The sequence below is a fragment of the Mixophyes fleayi genome, chromosome 2, assembly GCF_038048845.1.
Source record: "Mixophyes fleayi isolate aMixFle1 chromosome 2, aMixFle1.hap1, whole genome shotgun sequence".
NCBI classification, from domain to species: Eukaryota; Metazoa; Chordata; class Amphibia; order Anura; family Limnodynastidae; genus Mixophyes; species Mixophyes fleayi.
The window spans coordinates 332858969-332880154 of record NC_134403.1 but is presented as its reverse complement, the minus strand read 5'-3'; the positions used below and the strand labels follow the sequence as shown (position 1 = coordinate 332880154).

At 40.8% G+C, this 21186-nt stretch overlaps 1 protein-coding gene across 3 annotated transcripts in view; it reads left to right on the top strand.

The window, feature by feature from the left end:
* ZSWIM7 (zinc finger SWIM-type containing 7) overlaps positions 1-21186 on the top strand; it is a 91401-nt gene that overhangs the window by 3020 nt on the left and 67195 nt on the right. For all 3 annotated transcript variants that reach the window (XM_075196922.1, XM_075196921.1, XM_075196920.1), the window contains exon 2: positions 1590-1719. In XM_075196922.1, the coding sequence (XP_075053023.1) occupies positions 1644-1719 (76 nt within the window). In that variant the 5' untranslated portion in view covers positions 1590-1643. The remainder of the gene's footprint in view (positions 1-1589; positions 1720-21186) is intronic.

Sequence of the window (21186 nt, the reverse complement as noted above, 5' to 3'; positions counted from 1 at the left end):
CATAATAGTTAATTGTGGCATTCAGAAACCATAATAAGATAAATACAGGGGATTTTACCTTTATTAAAGCAATGACAAAATCTGTCATCAAATTAGACATTTGATGTATGAACAGAATAATTGATACAGTAGTCCATAATAGATAGTCAAAACTAAGTAAACATATTCACCCAATTAGAACACTGAGGCAGTCGGACACAATGGCAGAATAAAACCAACATACAAGTGATTTAACACCTTATACAAAATCAAAGATAATAATAATATATTATGGACTAAATATATAATAAAATGAAACGTAATAACATTGGTGAATGAATAATTGTCTTAACCTCTATTTTACAACAAAGCTTATTTTAAACTAACATAAAAGCTATTATGAATGTTTATTCTCATAGAAACATTTGGAGTGTGATACTACTGGCTGAGCCTCTATCTGGAAGAATACTGGGCTCTTACTGTTTTCTGCAGGGATCTGTGAATTTTTCTTTTTATTTCATTGCCAATTGTCTTTGAACGTAGTTTTGAGAGTGATCAATTGGCGCTAGTCCTCTATACTATAGACTGAATGGTTTTTCCTAGCTCATACACGCACACATACGTACACCATTAAAAATGTAGTCAGAAATTAGTTAGTGTCAGTAAGTATGTGAAGGTAGTGTGGGAGGTGTTAGGGCTGGAGCACAAGGGGGATTCCCACATGGACAATGAGAGGATATACTGCAACCTGTTTATAATCAAACCCAAAGCTCCACCACGGCAAGGTAGCAAATTCTGTTTGCTTGGTATTGTAATTGGAAGGCATATAGTGCACACAGTAGAGGCAGACATTTTTTATTCTGAAACCATTTTTATGTGACTGCAGCCTATGAATTCACTAGGAACCAGTGACATCACTGAGGCATAATGAAGTGAGTTACACTCTATTTCACCTGTGGCAAGCAAGACACTGTAAAGATGTGTATCCATAAGAATCTATATACAGGTACATTTTAGTTGTACGCTGAGGCCACCAGCAATGTCAAGCCATAGTATATGTATACTTGAATTGATCCATGGAATATAGAGACAAGACAACATATTTATTCCCGATTATACAGAATAGCCAACCCGTGCACCTGCAGATCTGCCTAAACCATGCCCATATTGGTTGGGCCAGACCACTTTTGGCTGCTGCAAATCAATACGGTGCCTATTGGATGTTATGTATATTGCTTATTTTAACTCCAAAGCCATGATGATAATATTACTTAGACCACACATGGTTCCAACCCTGCCAACCAGCTTGAATGTCAACCAACAGGATCAGTGTCCATTACAGCTCCACACTCACAGTGACCAAATTGCATAAGACTCGTCTATTCACCACAATGGCTGTGCAGCCATATCACTTCCTGCATCACAGGGGCTTGTTAGCGCTGTTTGAACATTGTCAAACACACAGGCCAATAGCAGTCATATCACAATAACATTATTATTACTTAACCAATAATATTATCTTAAATCCACTATTGGTTGGGCAGAATGCCTGTCTACCAATGTTGATTAGCCAAATCTTTAATATAATCAACTCTCTTTTTTAAATGTAGGAATGCAACATAACAACATGCTCTGATGACACTGAGGCCTCCTATTTCATTAGGATGGAGGCTATTTTGCCATCTGTTGCAGAGGAACTTCTACGAGAGATAAAACGCTGTTACCAAGAGACCTCAGAAAGTAGGTAAAGCTTCCCAATCAGATGGTTATCTTTCCATATTTATATTGAAGAACAATTTCAGTTGCATATTCTCTCATTGTATTGATTTTAGAAGTGTTGTGCTAGTGTCAGGATGAGGGCATAAATATGATATAATGAAATACAATATTAAATGTCAGGACCCAAATAAAATATTGAATTAATACATAGAAGTGAACATGATTTTCCCCTCAGATAAGTTTGTTTCCTTTTTAAAACATTTGGTCATTAGCTTAGTAGGAGGTAATTAGGTTGAGCAGACCCTTTATGTGGAAACCAGCTTAACATATGCAGATCCAAGACATCCATAGTTTTGATCATGTATTCCCCTTCCTAATTGACTTCCTTTCAATAGGTATTGTAGACACAAACGAACCAGTAGGTGTAAATTAGAGAGAGACATAAGCCTTGTTGAGAATCTTGGAGACATAACCTGAAAGGCTCTTTGTGCAGGTATATAGAAATATGAACTTCAAAGAAAATGCCTTCATATTTCATATTTTGGGAAATTCGTGTGCCACTCCATACTGAGGGGCAAAAACCACACCAACGTTGTGAATTATACTTACTAGCGATCCCAGGAAATAGCTATAGTCACATGTCTTTGGGAAAGGTATGTCATTTTGTTATAATTCCATCATGTTTGGTATTTAAATGTGCAGGAGATGGCTGGTTTATTGAAGGGGAAGTTATGTCTCTGGGATATATCTGTGAAGAGTTAACAAAGATCAAAACTTTTGGAATATTTTTGAGCAAACTATAGTTGACACCCAGTGGACATTCTTGTCCTCCTATTAGCTTCAACACTGCCCCTATGAAGGCTGTCTCATTTCATTTTTCTTAAAAACCTGTGTTGTGAAGGGGAAAATTGTCAGTCTTTTGGGAAACTAATCATTATTGATAAGCTGTCCATCGTCACACCAATTTCCCTTGGCCAGAATATACCACTTTTCTGTAAGTTATGCTCTGAATTGAATCCCTTTGTTTTAAACTGTTTTGCTTGTTCTGTATGTCATGTCCTCTTAGTTGTTTTTAATAACCTGTAAGCATTGTACATTTTCTATATTAAATCTAAAAATTTAATAGTTCATGTCCTTATTGCTCTAAACGAATTCATTGCCTGTGTAGAAGAGACAACTTGCTTGACCATGCTAAACCTTTTATTGCTGAGGTGTGAATTGTGAATACATATGTATACCAAGGCGAGTGTGTGCCTGAATGTACATTTGTGTCACAGAGTCTCGAGGGGTTAAGCGTTAAGCCTTTGCTGGTGTGTGCCTTGCGAACTGTGTATAACAAGAAGTGCTCATTGTGTGCTAGTGTGAAGTAGTATATTGGGATCCTATTGCCCTTATTCAAAAGGTGGTGGCAAGACCGAAGTGGGCGTGGTTGGGTGAGCGCTGTTTGGGGGCGATTTTGTCAAATCTGTAACCTGTGCGAGGAAGATTGAGTGCTGGAATCGAGTGTAACCACATACAGTAAACACTTCCAAGTCACAAATGCGCAAAGTGCGGTTTGTGACTGGTACAGGTAGTTAGTAGAGGTTTTCCTGACAATATAGAGGTGATATATTGTCAGACTGTGTGAATATATGATAAGATATTAAATCAGGGAGTGGCTAGAGAGAGCTTATCCCTGACAGCTAGAGTGTCAGCTTCTATTTTTCAGATCTGTGATGTCTATACATCCCCAGTTCTGAACTGTACATACGTGTTTTTGTGTAGACCAGTGGATCTAAAACCTTCTCAGTTCGAGGCACCCTTAGGGTCTCCATAATTTTTTCAAGGCACCCCATAGCCAAAATTATTACCAAGCAGTCCCCCATCTTACCATTCTTACCACGGCCCTGACTGCGGCACCACTGTGAGATCGCTACGGCCCACAGTTTGGGAACCGCTGGTGTAGACCCTTCATTTAAGTACTGTCTCCATTCCTCTTCAGTAGGAGTATGTCCCTTCATATTAGTAGAGGCACATGTGTACAGTATAATATCCTTCTATAGGAAATGTATTATTCCTTTCTCGCAAGATAAAAATAGCTTTGCTTGTCTTTTTATTATATAATCTTTTGTGTTTTAATTCAATTTATTGTTCATATATCATCCTATCACAGATATTCCCTCATAGTGAGGTCTGTAAAATTCATCCAGGTATTGTGTGAGCTAGCAAATTGTGGTTATTCGCCAAAGTGGCAGAATGAAAAAAAAAAAGACACACATGTAAAATCAACAAATAATTGAAAAATGTTGATCTGTCTTGTTTTCATGTTGGGGAACATCATAAATTCTTTAGTAGCTTTTACAAAGTTTTTTAAAATAGGTGCGGCGATATGTTTTCCAATTATACTACACAAATGAAAATACTTGTTTACATAAACCTGTGTTTGGAATAAAAGGCTAAAACAGTCACTCCAAAAGAATTGTGGTGGAATTGACTTTACTTCTTCAAGCCATTGTTTGTTTTTAAATAACTAGAGAGCCGTTTTTAAACAAATAATAGTGAATAGATTACATTGCATCATCACTTTTTTTTTTTTTTAACTTTTTATTAGAAACATCTTTTCCCATAGAAAATGCATTACAGAATTTCGAGAGGTTAAACAGAAATAAATAACACATGTTTACATACAACAGGTTCTCTCGCACTTGGGAGATAAATATATATTTATCTATCTAATATTGCAAAGATGTTATTTTAACTTTTCAAGTTTGAAGGGTATAAAAAAGGGGGGGGGGGTATACAGGGACCAAAGGGAGGGAAGGGGGGGGGGGTGTAAGTGATTCACGCATCCAGTAAGAGAACAGGTATGTTTGCTTAGCAATATCTTTCCACTAGAACTGAAGTGGAGATTGATTGTGATACATGGCCCATGGGGTCCAAGTTTTGTAGAAGGAGACGGAGGAGCCCCTCAGCACACTAGTAATGTGCTCCATTTGGTAAGTGTGCCAGATCCGACTGCAGACCATCTGGAGTGTTGGTGGTGTGGAGCTTTTCCAAGAGGCCACTATTTGACAAGTGGCAGCACTGATGATGTGCCTAAAGAGTTTGTGAGCAGATCTAGTAAGGTCTGGAATGGGTAGTGGCAGTAAGATGTGCTTAGGGTCAGGTGGTATGTGGGCATTTAGGATTGTTGAGGCTAGAGCAAGAACTGCTGCCCAGTATGAGCGGATCCCCGGACAGTCCCACCATATATGCATGAATGTTCCCGTCTGACCACAGTTTCTCCAACAATCAGCGCTGGTCTGTGGGTATATTTTTTGTAATCTCGAGGGGACATAATACCATCTGTGCAACAGTTTGTTAGCATTTTCTTTAATGCGGACATTTATAACACAGCGAGCCGTACCATCAAATATATCCGACCATTCTTCCTCATCCAGTACAGTCCCCAGGTCAGCCTCCCATTGCGCCTGAAAGCGATCCTTAACAGGCGGAGTGACAGGAAGTAAAGTATTATATAGAATAGAAATGAGACCTTTGGAGGCTGGGCCCGAAAGACATAGATTCTCAAATGTGGTGGATGGCCTGGAAGAGAGTTGAGCCTTGACTGTTTGGTGGTAGTGCCTAATCTGAAGATACTGATGGAACTGTCTCGGAGCAAAGCCACACTGTTCAACTAACTCTGAGAATTGTGGAAATAATGCTGTTCTGGTTATATGATTGAGTAACAGCAGCTTGCCTTCACCTGCCCATTTCATATACATAGAGCGAGATAATCCGGGCGTAAAGGCTGGGTTAGACCACAAAGGTACTAGAATCGAAGGGGTAGGAGAGAGGGAAGCTAAGCGATTGCATCTAGACCAAATTGATAAAGACAGGGCCAGAACTGGATGGGCTCGGACAGAGACTGGGCGCTGTGTAGCTGGTAGCCATAGTACAGAGCAAATCGGTGGGCTGCATCATCACTTTTGATATGTTTAATATGTATCTTTGTTAATCCATCACTGTGGAGAAAACCAACTTTCATACCTCCCAATTTTTGGAGATTTCAAATTGGGACAATAGGCATGATCTGAGGTGTTAGGCCACCCCCAATCCCCCATTCACTCCCCTTTGTCACTGTCCCTCTTGGACAGGTGGGAGTTATGGACTACAATGTACCTTGTAGCCCATGGCTCTTAAGTTTGGGCAGGTGGGGAATCCACTGTGCTACAATATACCTTCATGTACAGTTCAACATTGAATAGTCTATTGCCAGGTTTCCCAAACCCAGTCCTCAGGGCTCCCCAACAGTGCAGGTTTTCCATATCTCCTTGCTGGAGCACAGGTGTATTCATTACTGACTGACACATTGTAACAGATCCACAGGTGGTCCTAATTATGTCACATGTGATCCAGAAAACCTGCACTGTTGGGGAGCCCTGAGGACTGGGTTTGGGAAACCCTGGTCTCTTGTGTAAATTCTGTAACATTCTAAAGACTTGCCTAACATTAGGAAATAAAAGAAAACCTTACATGATATCCCTCTATGCCAGTTATACTTGGGAGAGAGCCTGTTGATCAGCATATTACAGATGTAAATATTTCATGTGACTAGTCTGTCTCATTTCTCTGTCTGCTCCAACGCTAATCTTCTGCTTGTATTGTTTTATATACTGTATCTTATTTCATTATTGTTAACAACCGCTCTGGAATCTCCACTATATAATTACCACCAGTGTTTCCTTGTCCCAGAATCACGATTTGCTTTTGAGATATTGCCAAGGATTCATAGTTAAATACAAATATTTGTATTATTTATTTTATTATTTAAATCTAGAACTTTGCAGTCACATGAAGCAGCATAACATCATGTTGTGAAAAACAAATGATGACAAATGCAATTGGCCCACTGACGTCTGTTCTTTGTAATACATATTTAATGGAAACTGGAGTATTTATTTGTGTTTTGTTTTTTGTTATGTTAAGTGAGAGATTGTATATCCGTTCTTTTTCCTGGTAATACCGTGCTGTCATTGCTATGACATGACTGCTGTGATCTCGGCACAGGCTGGGAAGATGATGTTGATAAGACCAGTAGATGTCCACTCATTTACAGCAAGTATAAGATCAGAGAAAGGGTTACTTTCAGATTTTATGTGACGGTGTATTTGTCACTTGAGATCAGAGGATAATATTGGCAAAAACAATGTAGTTATTGCTCAAAAGACAAACTTGCACAATAAACACGTAAATATTATCTTCTCTACTTTCCTTTTCTAATCGGGCGTGTGAAGCGACACACACTCTGACAAAGCAGTGAGGCACAGATATCACAGAAAGTTAAAGGTGACCTGTCAATTTGCATCGCTAATTGAATGCTTGAAAATGAGGGTGACGCTAGAAATCATTATTTCTGATAGAATCATAAACACTTGCTTTTCACTAGTGTTGCGCTGCTTTTGCATTCTGGTTCTCAGGAGACTTTATGCTCTATCCACAGGAAGGGGCCTGCTGGCTGGGGGGCAGGGGGGCTTCTACCCCCTGGGCTGGTCCCATAGTTGGCTACCTTGGGCTGGGTCACTGGGCTACCTGCATTTTTTTTTTCCCTTTAAAAATGTTCCTAAGGGACGTGGCTTGGACGCCATCATGGGCGGCTGCTGCTGCTTTGTGGTTCTGCTCCATGGGCAGTCCGTTTTCTACACTAGTGGACGTTTTTGCCTGTCTCCCCGCAGTGTTTCTGTGCCGTAGTCCTTGGGGCACCTGTGGAGCCGTTTGAGACTGAGGGGGATTCATATCCGGCTGTCCTTCTGGCATTGCCCCTGCTGCTGTCTCTGGGGCTGGGCCCCTTCTACCTGCAACCTCTCTGGCGCTTCCTGCCTCCACCGGCAGCCTACCTGTGCTCCAGCACATCTCCACCCAAAAGGGATCCTCACATGCAGCAGATCTGCAAACACCTGGTCCGCCGCTGTTTCCACCCGCGGCCTTCATCCAGCGCTTCAGCCGCGGTCTCCACTACCATCTGAGAACAACCAGCCAAACTTACAGTTTTCGGCGCGGGACTTCTAGTCGGCACGCCTCCGGTGAAACTCTGCTTGAGGGGGGTGTAGTGAGTGTTCCATCTTCTGCCGGCCCAGTTAAGCTCCCATAAAAACCTCACATGAGAGGCCATCAATAGACAGGCCCTCAACAATATCATAGGATAGCATTTGTGGGCTTTCATCTGGACCCATAACCATACTGGAGTGCATCCACACCCGTCTGAAGTAAGCCTATAATAGGGTCGGCTCTGGCCCCCACATCGCTATATTGGTGTCCAACTTTGAAGATTGTCAGCATCTCTATACCTGATATAGACACGTGTGAGTTATACTCAACCAGAGAAGTCAGAAACCCAGACTTCTATTGTCTTGACAACATCATTCCTGGCCTCTGCCGGCACCTCCCATAAGCTGGGTACACACTACCCGGTTTTCGTCCAATAATCGGCTCAATCAGCCGACATACAACCGCTCGTTCAAAAGTCGGGTCAGTGTGTGCAGTGACACGATGGTCGAAAGTCTGCCCAAATGGACGATTGTCGCCTCATTTGGTTGGTCCTACCGTTTAATATTTTCGTTCCAATCTCGTTTCCATTGTGTAGTGTGTATAAACTTCCGACCGATCCACAACAATCCTCCGATACTTCCTCGACCTGGTGGGCGTGTGTATGTAAATTTTTTGATGTCTGTCCCTGTCCCACGTGGTGCGGAATCCGCACAGCACAGGCTTGTTTTGTATAGATGTATATTGCACCTGTCTGGCTGCAGACCATTACACTTGTATAAAGCACGTGTGTTATTACCCTTTGCTTCTTGTCGGCAATGTATTCATATTTACTCTTTATAAACTTTAACCTTTATAACCTATTAAAGTTATATTAACCTTTATTAACTTATAATAGTGAAGTACCCAGAATAAACCACACAGTGTTCATGCAACATTTTTATTGCAGGAAAAAGGTACAACATTTTTTACACACACAGCTGTCTGAAAGATCCACATGAGAAGTGAGCGCGCCCAAACCAATCAGAGCGCAGAGTACTGCAGAGTCCAAACCAATCAGAGCGCAGAGTACTGCAGAGTATTTTTGTAGTTTTTAGTATTTTTAAAGGTGCTACTGGTTTGTGGCACAACAGGTCTTGATGTCGCTTGGGTTTCTATTCCCTTTGATTTCTTTATCTACGATAGAAGGAAATTAAAAATGTTTACCATTTAACTTCTATATCTGTAATTTATATTCAACGACATAAATACTCTCATTTTCTCACCTTGCACAATGTTCAAGATCCGTTTATATTTTGGTCCCTGTGGCGAAATCACAATAATAGCGGGCTTAACCTCTATACATTCTGGAAAACAGGCGCCATTTTGGTTATTATAACGGTACAGGTATGTGCCCAAAGCATTTAGCTGTCTACACATGTTCACTGAAATACCTTCGTGTAGAATTTCTTTAGTATATTTTTCTTTTTCAATTTTTTCTTGTTTGCTAACAGGTGTAACATTAATGGTATCAGTGGTATCTAAACAGGCCTTCTCACCGTTAATTCTTAGTTCTTACATAAAAAAAGTAGGTTACAAATTAGTTTACATTGCTTTGTGTGACACTAGAATAAAATAAAGTCCTTCAAGCAGGTACACTACATGTGCTACTGACCTTTTTTAATGTCGTTGTCGTCCTGGTCCAGTACTTTGACCATCATCTCCACCTCTCATGGGCTCATTGGATTTGCTCTTTGCTCTTCTTGAGTATCTCCATCCCCCACCTTAACTTTTCCAACATTTTTTGGCCCTTCCAGCACCATCTCTGACTCTGTCTCCATAGCTGCAACCCCCACTGACACCTTCTCCTCACCCGCAACCCCCACTGACACCTTCTCCTCAACCTTAACACCTACTGACTCTTGCTCACTCGCCATCTTCTGACTCTCCTCGGCGCCAAACAGGTTCCTCTGTCATTTTATACACTCACACATGGGCGTTCGTTTCTGCTGTGGACCAATCAGCGATGATGCCTGCAGAGAATGGAGCATTCCATTACATACGAAGGGATTTTATTATTAGGGAATATTCATTGCATTGGACTTTTGCAGTTATCAATGTTTTTCTAATTTTTATGTATGTTACTAAACTTCTATTTTATAGGAATAAATGAAGAGACAGTGTTGCCTTCTCTTTTTATGCGGCTTTGGGTGTTAACTATAGCTAAAGCTCTGCCCCTTTATGCTAATGTATTTGGTATTTCGTTACATTTCCCGCAAATGTCGCTGCAGTGTGTACGAAATTAAAACCATTGCTCACGACAACATGGCTGTAAAAAGTCGCTAAAAGGACGTCTGCTCTTCCCTTTATTGCCCTAAACAAGACTAGTGTGTATGCACAGTCTCTTGCATATAATTAAGGCTCGGCTCAGCTTTATTCTTCAAGCTAAATATGTCATTTGACCACTATTTAGATGGTGTTCCTTCTCAAATAACCTGGCCATAGGATAAGACGCAGCAGACTTCCTCCCTCCCATCTCCTTTACCCCCCCTTGTTCACTACCTTGTGCAAAAGCTATATTCTCTGCGATCCAAAGAACTATGTCACAAAAATATAAGAAACCACTTCAAACTGTTCCTTCCAACTTCTTCAGTTCAAAAAGCAAACCTGCTTCTCGGACCTCTGACCATCCTGAGACACCAGGTCCTTCATCCTCCGCAGATATGGAACTTGATCTGCAGTTACAAGCAATCATGGCCAATCTAATTGAAGGTGTCAAAGCTACATTTCAACAGGAACTTACCAAAGCAGTTAATGATTTCAAGTCCGAAAATGTGTCTTTAGGCAATAGAACAGACACCCTCGAAACCAAAACAGACGAGTTGTGTCGCTCCCACGGTGCCCTTAATAAAGAAATATCCCGCCTTCGCGACGACCTTGAGTCTATAAAAGAAAAGCAGGAAGACTCGGAAAACCGCTCTAGACGGAACAATATCTGGGTGCGTAATGTTTCAGAAGTCATTTCCTCGTCTGAGTTGCCTACATTTCTAAAAGACTTTTGTTCATATACTCCCGAACCTCTCAGATGCGGATTGCCACATGGATCGAGCGCACAGAGCTCTTAGTGCTCGACCAGCCTCTGATCAACCTCCACATGACATCATCGTATGTCTTCATTACTTTCGTATTAGGGAGCGGATCCTTATGGCTACTAAAGATATAGTTCTGCCACCGTCTTTCGCAAAATGGATATACAACTGTTCCAAGACCTGGTGCCTTCCACCATCCAGAAATGCAGAGACTTGCAACCAATCACCAGACTCCTTCGTCAACACAACATCAGATACCGCTGGGGCTTCCATTTCCAGTTACAGGTCTTTGCCGCTAATGGCTCACATTTCATCAAAACTTTGACCCAAGGTCAAGACTTATTGGAAAAAGTGGATATCCTTCCTATAGCATCTTCATCTCAATCTGGCTCTCTAAAGCCCCAAAGATCAGCTCCTCCAAACCCTGAATGGTCCAGGGTCTCTCGTCGACGAGCTAAGGATAATTCTCCTCCACGACTTAAATGGGACTCTCTCTGTGTGAATATCCTCTCTATCCCTTATGAAAGGGATGGTCTTTTTCTGTCTTACTCTTTACAGGTTGACGCCCACCATGGATGACGCATATCTTCAGACAAATCTCCTGTCTTGTCTGGACTCTCCTACGGTTCGAGGCTTTGTTTCTTGTTTTGTTTTTTTGTTTTTTGTTTTCTGAGTTTGGTGTGTTGCTTTTTTTTTTTTTTTTTCTCTAGCTCTGATTCACCTAGCTCTTTGGTCAATATTACATAATCCAATATTATAAAATGTTGATGTTCATGTACCGCTGTACACCTCGGTTTAATTATTGATCTGTGCACACTTATCCCCTCTTTTCGTTCTCATCTCTCTGCTCATTCTTTCTCTGGAAGCACCGTCTTCTACTTCTCACCCCTCTTCCACCTTTTTTCCTCCTTACTTCTATGCTCCTTCTATTTGTAACCTTCCTCCCCTACTTGCCTTTGTCCCTTTCCATACGTTCCCCTCCTTCTTTCCTTCTTTTAAGATATTATTTGTATTAATTATATATCCTATGACCATTTGGCCATTTGTTGTTCATAGTGTCTTATATTGGTTATTCCACGATGCCTCCTGTTTTGTTTGTTGTTTTTGCAGTATAACAGTTTATATGCTACTGATTCAAAAATATATTTGTTCAAATATGCCCTTACCTTTCTGTTCTCTTATTGCCTCGAGAAGGCTTCCAGCTTTCTTGCTCTTTTTCTTCTCTCCTTCCCCCCTCCCAGCCCTTTCCATCTTCCTTCCTTTTTGCATTTCCCTCCATTCATCCCGCCTATTTCCTCCCTCTTGTTTCCACCCTCTCTCCTTGCTCTACATTTATACCTAGTTATGTTAGTTACATTTGTAATTAGCTATTCATTTTAAGTTTATCAAATTGTTGCGTTTTACCTGTGGTATCATATGTTAGTCATATTATACTGTTATGCCAGGCCGTAGGTCCTGGCTCCCTGTTACATCGGACCCCAGGCCTACCCCCAGCACCCTTTTAATTTGTTACTTGTTATTAATTGTTTTCTACATTGTACTTCTGAACACCTTCTGGGTTCCCATGCTTAAGGGTTTTTGCCCAATTGGGCTTCCCTTTCCCTCGTTCCCTCCGTACTTCCAACGTGGCTACTTTCATTTCTTTTTCTTCCTCTGCTCCTATTCTACTGGAAAGACCATCTACCCTTTTCAATATTTTTTTTATCCGTATTTTGTTTACTGAGACAGATCTCATCCTATGTAAATGGCGCTGAAACTCCTCTCTATTAACGTGAATGGGCTTAACTCCCCTTGCAAGCACACTATAGTCTTGGGAGCTTGTAAGAGAGAAAAGGCGGACATCATCTTCTTACAAGAGACCCACCTCACAGGTACTCATACTCAACTTCAAGGTAAACAGTTTTCACAGACTTTTTTTCGCATCTGCCAATTGTAAAAAGAGGAGTTGCAATCCTTTTTCATAGTAAGGTTCCTTTCTCCCCTACTTTCACATATGCGGACCCAGAGGGGCGTTTTCTGATAGTTTCTGGCACTCTCCGCTCTAACCCAGTCTCCTTGGTATCTGTCTATGCCCCCAACCAAGGACAAAGTTCCTTATTCACTACTCTATTTAAACATACGGAGAGACTACCATTAGGACATCTGATAATAGGCAGAAGACTTTAATGCGATCCTTGATCCGTCCCTAGATAAATCATCTCCTTCCTCTTCAAAAACGAACCCCTCCTACCTTAAAGATTCGCTGAATTTATCCTCCATACTTAAACAATACAAGCTACACGACTCCTGGCGCCTTTAAAAATTCAACAGCTAGGGACTATACTCATTTCTCGGCACCCCATCAGATATACTCCTGTATTGACATGCTCAATGTTTCTCATTCTCTCACATCCCACACAACCCAGGCGGGCATTATTCCATTTTCATGGACTGACCATGCGGGAGTATACATATTATTGGATTTTATCTACCTAGCTTTAGGCGATGGCGCTTGGATGATTCAATTCTCTTGAATGACTCTGCCGCATTATCCATCCACACGTCTATCACTAACTATTTTTGGGAGAATTCGTCCCCCTTCTATGGTGCCTGGAGTCGTCTGGGAAGCTCACAAGGCCACTATTCGTGGACTACTGATTAGTATATCCGCTGCAGCTAGAAAGAGGTCAGCAACAGAGATCTCCTCGCTAGAACAGAAAATCTCCACCTTGCTCACCCAGCACAAACTCCGCCTGGACCCTACTCTGTTGACACAAATAGATTCTCTGAAGGGCCAATTGAATACCCTTCTCTCCAGGAAGGCGGCTTGTATAATGCAAAAACTTAAACAGCACTTTTACGATAAGGCAGATAAAGCGGACTCTGTGCTGGCTGGCAATTTACGGGGAAAAGGGGCAGCAGGTTTTATCAATAAGCTTTACAAAACAGCTCAGGATCATATTACATATGACCCTTCTTCTATTCTATGTATTTTATTCATCCTTCTATAATCTTCCTGCACCCCCGCCAAGTGAGGACCTTCTAGAGCAGAACTTGGGCACATACCTAGCCAATACCCCACTCCCCAAGCTCACCTCAGCCCAGCTTTCCCACCTGAACTCTGTTATTATACAAGACAAAGTCCTGGCAGCCATCAAATCTCTTAAAACGTCCTCAGCCCCAGGACCGGACGGTTTCAATGCACAGTACTATAGAAAGTTTGCGCAGGTCCTTGAACCCCATTTGACTTCTCTGTTTAATCATATTTTAGAAGGCGCTTTCTTCGACCCCTTCACCACCCAAGCCAATATCGTAGTGATGCCAAAACCAGGGAAGGGCCACACCTCATGCACCAGTTACAGACATATATCGCTTCTTAACATTGATCTGAAGCTCTATGCAAAAATATTGGCCAATAGATTAAATCCGCTCCTGCCTTCCCTTATTCATCCTGCTCAGGTCGGCTTCATACCTGGAAGACAAGCCCCGGACAATACCAGGAGGACCATTGACTTGATCCACTCTATCCATGTTGGTAAAATTTCCTCCCTGATTTTGGCTTTAGACACTGAAAAAGCGTTTGACCGTATCTCCTGGTCATTTATGGGCGGAGTCCTTGAGTCGATGGGCTTCTCTGGTAGATTTCTGAGTGGCATACTAGCCTTATATAGATCCCCTTCGGCCACTGTTTCAGCTAACGGCATTACATCAACTCCGTTCAGAATCTCAAATGGTACACATCAGGGGTGCCCCCTTTCGCCACTCATCTTTGCCCCCGCTTGTCATAGACACATTGGCAGCCAGGATTCGTGCTAATCAACAGATTTCGGTATTAAAGTGGGCCCTACGGAGCACAAGTTGGCTCTCTATGCTGACGACATTTTACACACTGTGGCCAACCCGACCACTTCTCTGCCCTCTCTTTTGTTTGAATTTGATCTGTTTTTTTTTTTTTCCGGTTATAAGATCAATGCAGACAAAACTGAGGTCCTAGATTTTTATATACCCGACCTGAAAAGCTTTGTCTGGAACAATTTTTTTAATTTTAAATGGCATCTCCAAAAAATAAAATATCTTTTGAGTCTATGGGCCTGATTCATTAAGGATCTTAAATGAAGAGGTATCTTATTTCAGTCTCCTGGACAAAACCATGTTACAATGCAAGGGGTGCAAACTAGTTTTCTGTTTTGCACGTAAGTTAAATACTGACTGTTTTTTTCATGTAGCACACAAATACTTGATAGCTTATTTGTACACTGAAATTTAAAGTTGATATTTGTGTGCTACATGAAAGAACAATCAGTATTTAACTTATGTGCAAAACAGAAAACTAGTTTGCACCCCTTGCATTGTAACATGGTTTTGTCCAGGAGACTGAAATAAGATACCTCTTCATTTAAGATCCTTAATGAATCAGGCCCCATATTACTAAAAGATTCCATCAACTCTTTCAAGCCAGCTTTCCCCGCCTGCTTACTCAAGTGAAGTCCGACCTAAACACATGGTCCCGGTGCCTGATCTCATGGATAGGTAGCATTAACACAATCAAAATGAACATTCTCCCCAGATTTCTCTATTTATTCCAGACCCTTCCTATCTTTGTCCCTCCCTACATGTTTAATTTTCTCCAATTCATAATCTCCCGATTTATCTGCTTGGGTAGACGTCCTCGAGTTCGCCTGAAGGCTCTGCAGAGGTCCTCACGTGGTGGTTGCCTAGGTATTCCTAATTTTAAACGCTTCTATATTTCCGCTCATCTTGCTCAGTGTGTTCTGTGGTGTTACTCCAACTCCCCTAGAACGTGGATTTGCATTGAGGCCGAAGCTCTGGGTTTATTGTCCCCTGCATCGCTCCTATGGCTCCCACGACTCTGCCGCCCAAAACGAGTTTCGCTCCATCCTGCGGTTTCTCACTCTTTCACAATTTGGTATTCGGTCACTCAGAAATGCGCTCTATCTCCTCAGCCTTCTCCGATTTTATCATTATTCAACTCTCCAGAATTTCCCCCTGGCCTCAAACCTACTGCATTTTCTTCATGGTACTCTCACGGTGTTAGATTTCTGAATGACCTCGCCCGTACTGACTTGTTCCCTCAATTCTCTGATCTTCAGCAAATGTTTACGATACCTTCCAAACTTTTTTTTATCAATAGTCACAAATCGTAATTTTCATATCACAATTAAACAACGGCTCACTGCCCGCCCACTCGCGTCCTTTGAGCACCTATACCTCCATCAATCATCCACGTCTGGCCTAATATCTACCCTCTATGCTGAACTCTCTCTGGCCATATTGGACCATATAGACCCGCATGAATTGGCCTGGGAAAAGGACATTGGAGAAACCCTTGACCCAAAGTATTGGAGTGAAATTCGTGAGAATGCTGCTTCTAGTTCCATATGTGTAAAAATCAAAGAAAATGTCTATAAAGTTTTGTATCGATAGTACTATGACCCAGCTCGCCTTAAAAAAATGTTACCTGATACCTCTGACCGCTGTTGGAGAATTGCTCCCTGGAAGGGAATTGTCCAAAACTGACTAAATTCTGGCTTGATATGAAAAACTTGATATCTGCAATACTTCAGATTTCTGTCCCTATGGAGCCTAAATTTTCCTCCTTCCACTTGGGATCCCTGGGGCTACACGCCATCAAAATAAACTCATTTGACACATCTTAACAGCGGCCACATGCCAACTTGCAGCTGACTGGAAACAACAAAATCCTCCCTCTACTCAATCTATAATTAACCGAGTCTGGCACATACAGCGTATGGAATTTATGACCAGCATTCTTAACAATTCCTCCAAATCCTTTAACAAAACTTGGTCTCCATGGTTATCCTTTTTCAATTCCTGCGCTCCCTTTTAGCTGTTAACGATTTACATGCTCCCTCTGTCTAATTTCTTAATAAATACAATCTTTCCGGTCAAATTCCTTCCCCTTTTTTTACTTTCCTTCCTTTTTCTCACGGCTCTAGCCACGCCATCTCTATTTTCCCTCCTCCTCCCTACCCTCTCCCTCATTTCTTAGACAAAACTCAGTCATCCGATGCTGACATATCAATACTAATGTCTCCTCTCTCTCTTTTGTTGGATATATTGTATATCTTACTTTGTGGATATGTATTGTAACAATGCTATATTAGACTCTTGTTGTCTGCCTGTTTGTATCGTTTTGACTCTCTAAAATAAACTTTTTTAAAAAAAAATAAAAATGTAAAAAAATGTTCCTAATAGGCTGCTGAGTCGAGTCTTACCCCCGGGCTAAAATTAGTCAGCCAGCCCCAGTCCACAGGCATTGGATAAACCTACAGTGATCTCCAAACACATTTGGGTATTGACGTTTTCACTTCTGTTTTTGCATGCATTAAAATAAACAAATGCAACAATGATAGGAATCCCATACAGAAATGTATCCGTGTTTTCTAAAGTTTTGAGGCTTTTTTTTTTTTTTTTTTTTTTCTTGAGTGTTTTCCTTCATTTTTGGAAACGCCTTTTAGATTGTGTGGTATTGCGGGATGGTCTCAAATCATTTGTGATAGTGTTAAACACTTGATTGGATTTGCATCTTATATTACTACTGATCTGCTGCAGATAAAGTGATCTGAATTGGTTGTCTGCTGAAATGATGTAACAAGACTGTGCTAGAGATAAACTATCATATTGTTACATATTCATTTGATGCTGTGTCAGTATATATGAACTAATGTTGACATTTTCCATTATTGTTAATAATTTATATTCCATTAGGTTTATTCGTTTTAATAGATGTGCACTTTTTGACAGATTGGCTGTCAGGTGTTTTTTGGGTTTTTTTTTGCTTTGTTTTTATAAGTTATAGAGGCCTATTTATGACCCCTCACAATTTCTATACGTTAATTGTATAATTTTATCTATTTATTAAAATGGATTACCTGGGACACGAAGGAGCACGAAGCCTGCCGGAAATTGATCTGAAGATGCCTCTCCTCCTATGCTCTCCCCGTAGACTAGAAGAAGGCGATGACTGTCAGAGTCAAGTTCCGAATTTTGGAGCTTCATAAGTAGATAAGTAGGGCATAGATTTGCGATTCAAGAGGCAAAGACCTCCTTATAACTTTTAAATGCTGCACTATTCGGGAGATTTACTGCGATTAAAACCTCTTAATAAGTAGGACCCTTAGTTCTGGGGGGTTTTTTCTTTGTGTTTGTAGAATTTGAGAAGTGGTGCAGTCTCCTATAGTGGCTGCTGTTGTCTATATATTTAATATATATTTTGATACATATATCTATAAATATTTAACATTTTAAACTAATTGTAATCTTTATTTGTATCATTTTAGTTCAGCACTATGTTTGAGTGTGTTGTTTTGCTTGTGAGGCTTGGCGTTGCTTCCTGGTAGGTTTTTGGTAGACAAACCAGTAGGTTTATGATCTGTAAGTTGCCAGGTGGATTATTTTTTTTTTCAAAATGATGAAACTAACATCTGTTCTTCTGTGTGTGTGTGTGTGTGTGTGTGTGTGTGTGTGTGTGTGTGTGTTTGGGCTCACAGGTAAGTATCTTAAGGCTAAAATTACATTTAGTGTGAAGTGAGACCTCTAGTACTTTGGATCTGCGGTGAAGTACTCCCCACGACAGAGAGGCAGTATTTCCCCAAACATAATAAAAAGGTACTGAAGATCAAAAAGCAATGTAACATAACTAATAACAGCAATTTATTAGGTATATTTGTTGATACTTCTTATGATGCAAACTTGTATATTGTTAGAGTACCTCCCTATGTCCAGGAGACTCCCGAACTCTGTGTAGGTCTCCTGGACTCCCGGGAGAACAGGTCATTCTCCCACTTCCTAGTTAAGTAGATGGAATGGGGGCATCCATGACTGGATTCACTGTGAATCGTGTGATTTTTCCTCGCTCCCCTCCAGAGGCACACTTCACGAGTCTGGAGGTAAGTATGTCATAGTGATGGTAGGGTGCTGGGTACAGCAGCATTAATTAGCCACCCAATACTCTGCTCTTCTAAAGCTGCCACATTCTGTCTGTTTTTTTTTTTTACTAATGTCCATTCTGCAAGATGAGATAGAAAAACTGCCCTGAGCCCATCTCTGAGAGTAGGATTTACTGTACTCTAAGCTACATAAAAGATTTACAGATGCCTCAGTCAATTGTTTAATAATTCTGTTATCTTAGTTTTATTGTAAAAACAAGCTGGTGATAGGTTTAATATAGCAAGGGGGGGGGGGGGGATACGTCACCCTGGACAACTAATTTTGGAAAAGTCTTTCTGCATGTTATCATTTTATTCATTTCTGCATGTAATCATCATTTATATTTTGTTGGTATTGCTGCTTTGTAGAACATTGGAAATTACGAGTGTCATCCACTTCAAACTGCAGACGCATTCACTCTCTCCTAATGGAAAATTATATTTTCGCTCTTACGAAAGCATATATTTAACGTCTCGTGTTTCTAGCTCCAGCTTCAAGTATCTAATCATATCACCGCTAGGCTCAGCTCTGGTGTATTTCAAGTACATTAACACAAATATGAGTAAAAAGGATTAAGTGGTTTTTGTATATCCACAGCTGATGTCATAGCTCTTTACTCTCGAACGCCATCAATGTTTGTTTTGTTCTTACAAATTCTATGTTGAAAATCACTTTATTGTACTTCACATGCGGACACCGTATTCACTGGAATTTTTTTTGTTTTTTAAGAGGACAATTCTGTTTCCCTTCAAAAACACTGGGTGGCCTCATTCCCGCTTTCAACGTCCATGTTTAATTTGAGTGTTATGTCTGGAGCACAATGCAGCACAGCGTGGTATAATAATGGCAGGAAAGTTACCTGGGAATCTTATTGTGCCGTTGAACATCCCTGTAGTTAGACAGGAAGGTGTTTATACTCTGCTGTCATCTTCGCTAAAGACTTTATGTTCATGAAGCAAGGAAATCCATGTTCATTGTCTCCTTAGCATTTTTTTGTGGTTGTGGTCAAACCGTTTCATTTTTAACCAATTAAAGTTACATCTTACAAACAAAGCAAAAATTTGTTTTTGGCTAAGTACAATGTTATATATTTTTGTTTTAAATAACTAATTTAAATAAAAACTAAAATTTGTAGCTTTGGGTGGAGCTTAATGAGGTACCCCTAAATCAAGAGCACTTTGTTCCTAAATGTTTCGGGCAGTTTTGCATGCTGAAGACCAGTGACTCTTAAGCTGCGAGACTGGCCTCTGTTTTAGAGAGGCCCATATGACTCTGATACAAAAGCACATAGTAAATGGGGGAGGTTCCCATACACACTTACCTAAAATAATAAGATAAATGTATTATATATCATTCTGCAGAATACAGTGTGGCTGTCATTGGGGTTTTTTTTTTTCTATGCCTTAGTTGTTTTTAATATAGGTGAGGCTCCATTCTTGTGTTTAATAAATATGAGGAAAAAAGTTTGAGGCATTTGTCCAGACAGGGAACCTATGGTACAACTACAGTAACTCATCACCCCTAAACTCCCCCACTAGCGGACTGTCAGACCTTTTTTGGTAATCTATGTATATTTACTTTTGCTCATTTATGTTACTTGACATTTGATGGGTTATCTCTTGATACGTTTGTCAGCCCTGAGCCTGCCGGGGGCCTCAGAGCTGGCCTCGGTCTCCTTTACCTTTTCCTACTTTATACCATTAAGTCACATTGTGTACAGTAATGCACTTAGGCTGGGTACACACTGCAAAAAATTACTTCAGTTGCAATTACTGTAACAAGTTTACCTACGATTGGAAGTCCCAATGAGCATGCAGATTTATGTGTACATACTATGCACGATTTACCTTCAGATCTGTGATCTTCATCTGTTATAAAACTATCTGCTGAAAAGATTGTGACTCGGTAAACTCTATAGAGATCTGCCCACACTGCTGATCGTGAATGCATACACGCTTCCACATTTGCCTGACCTTGTTCTATCGTTTATAGAGCTTTTTAGTTGCTTTGTAAAATGAAATCAAACTTCACAGTGGAGTTTTGTATGATAGAACATGATCGTGGGAGCGTACACACTAATGCGATATCACACCTAACTGTCGTTTATCGTGTGATTGGCATAAAAATCAGGTAAACAATCTGTAATGTGTACTCAGTTTTAGCTCTCCTACACTTCTAGGTTTTGAGTGCTACCTAGAAGTGTAGGTGGCTTAGTGGTCAGCACTTGTGCATTACAGCACTGGGGTCATGAGTTCAATTCCTGACCATGGCCTTATCTGTGTGGAGTTTGTATGTTCTTGTGTTTGCGTGGGTTTCCTCTGGATGCTCTGGTTTCCTCCCACAGTCCGAAAACATACTGGTAGGTTAATTGGCTGCAATTAAAAAATTGACCTTAGTCTCATGCAGTCTGTGTGTGTATGTTAGGGAATTTAGACTGCAAGCTCCAATGAGGCAGGGACTAACGTGA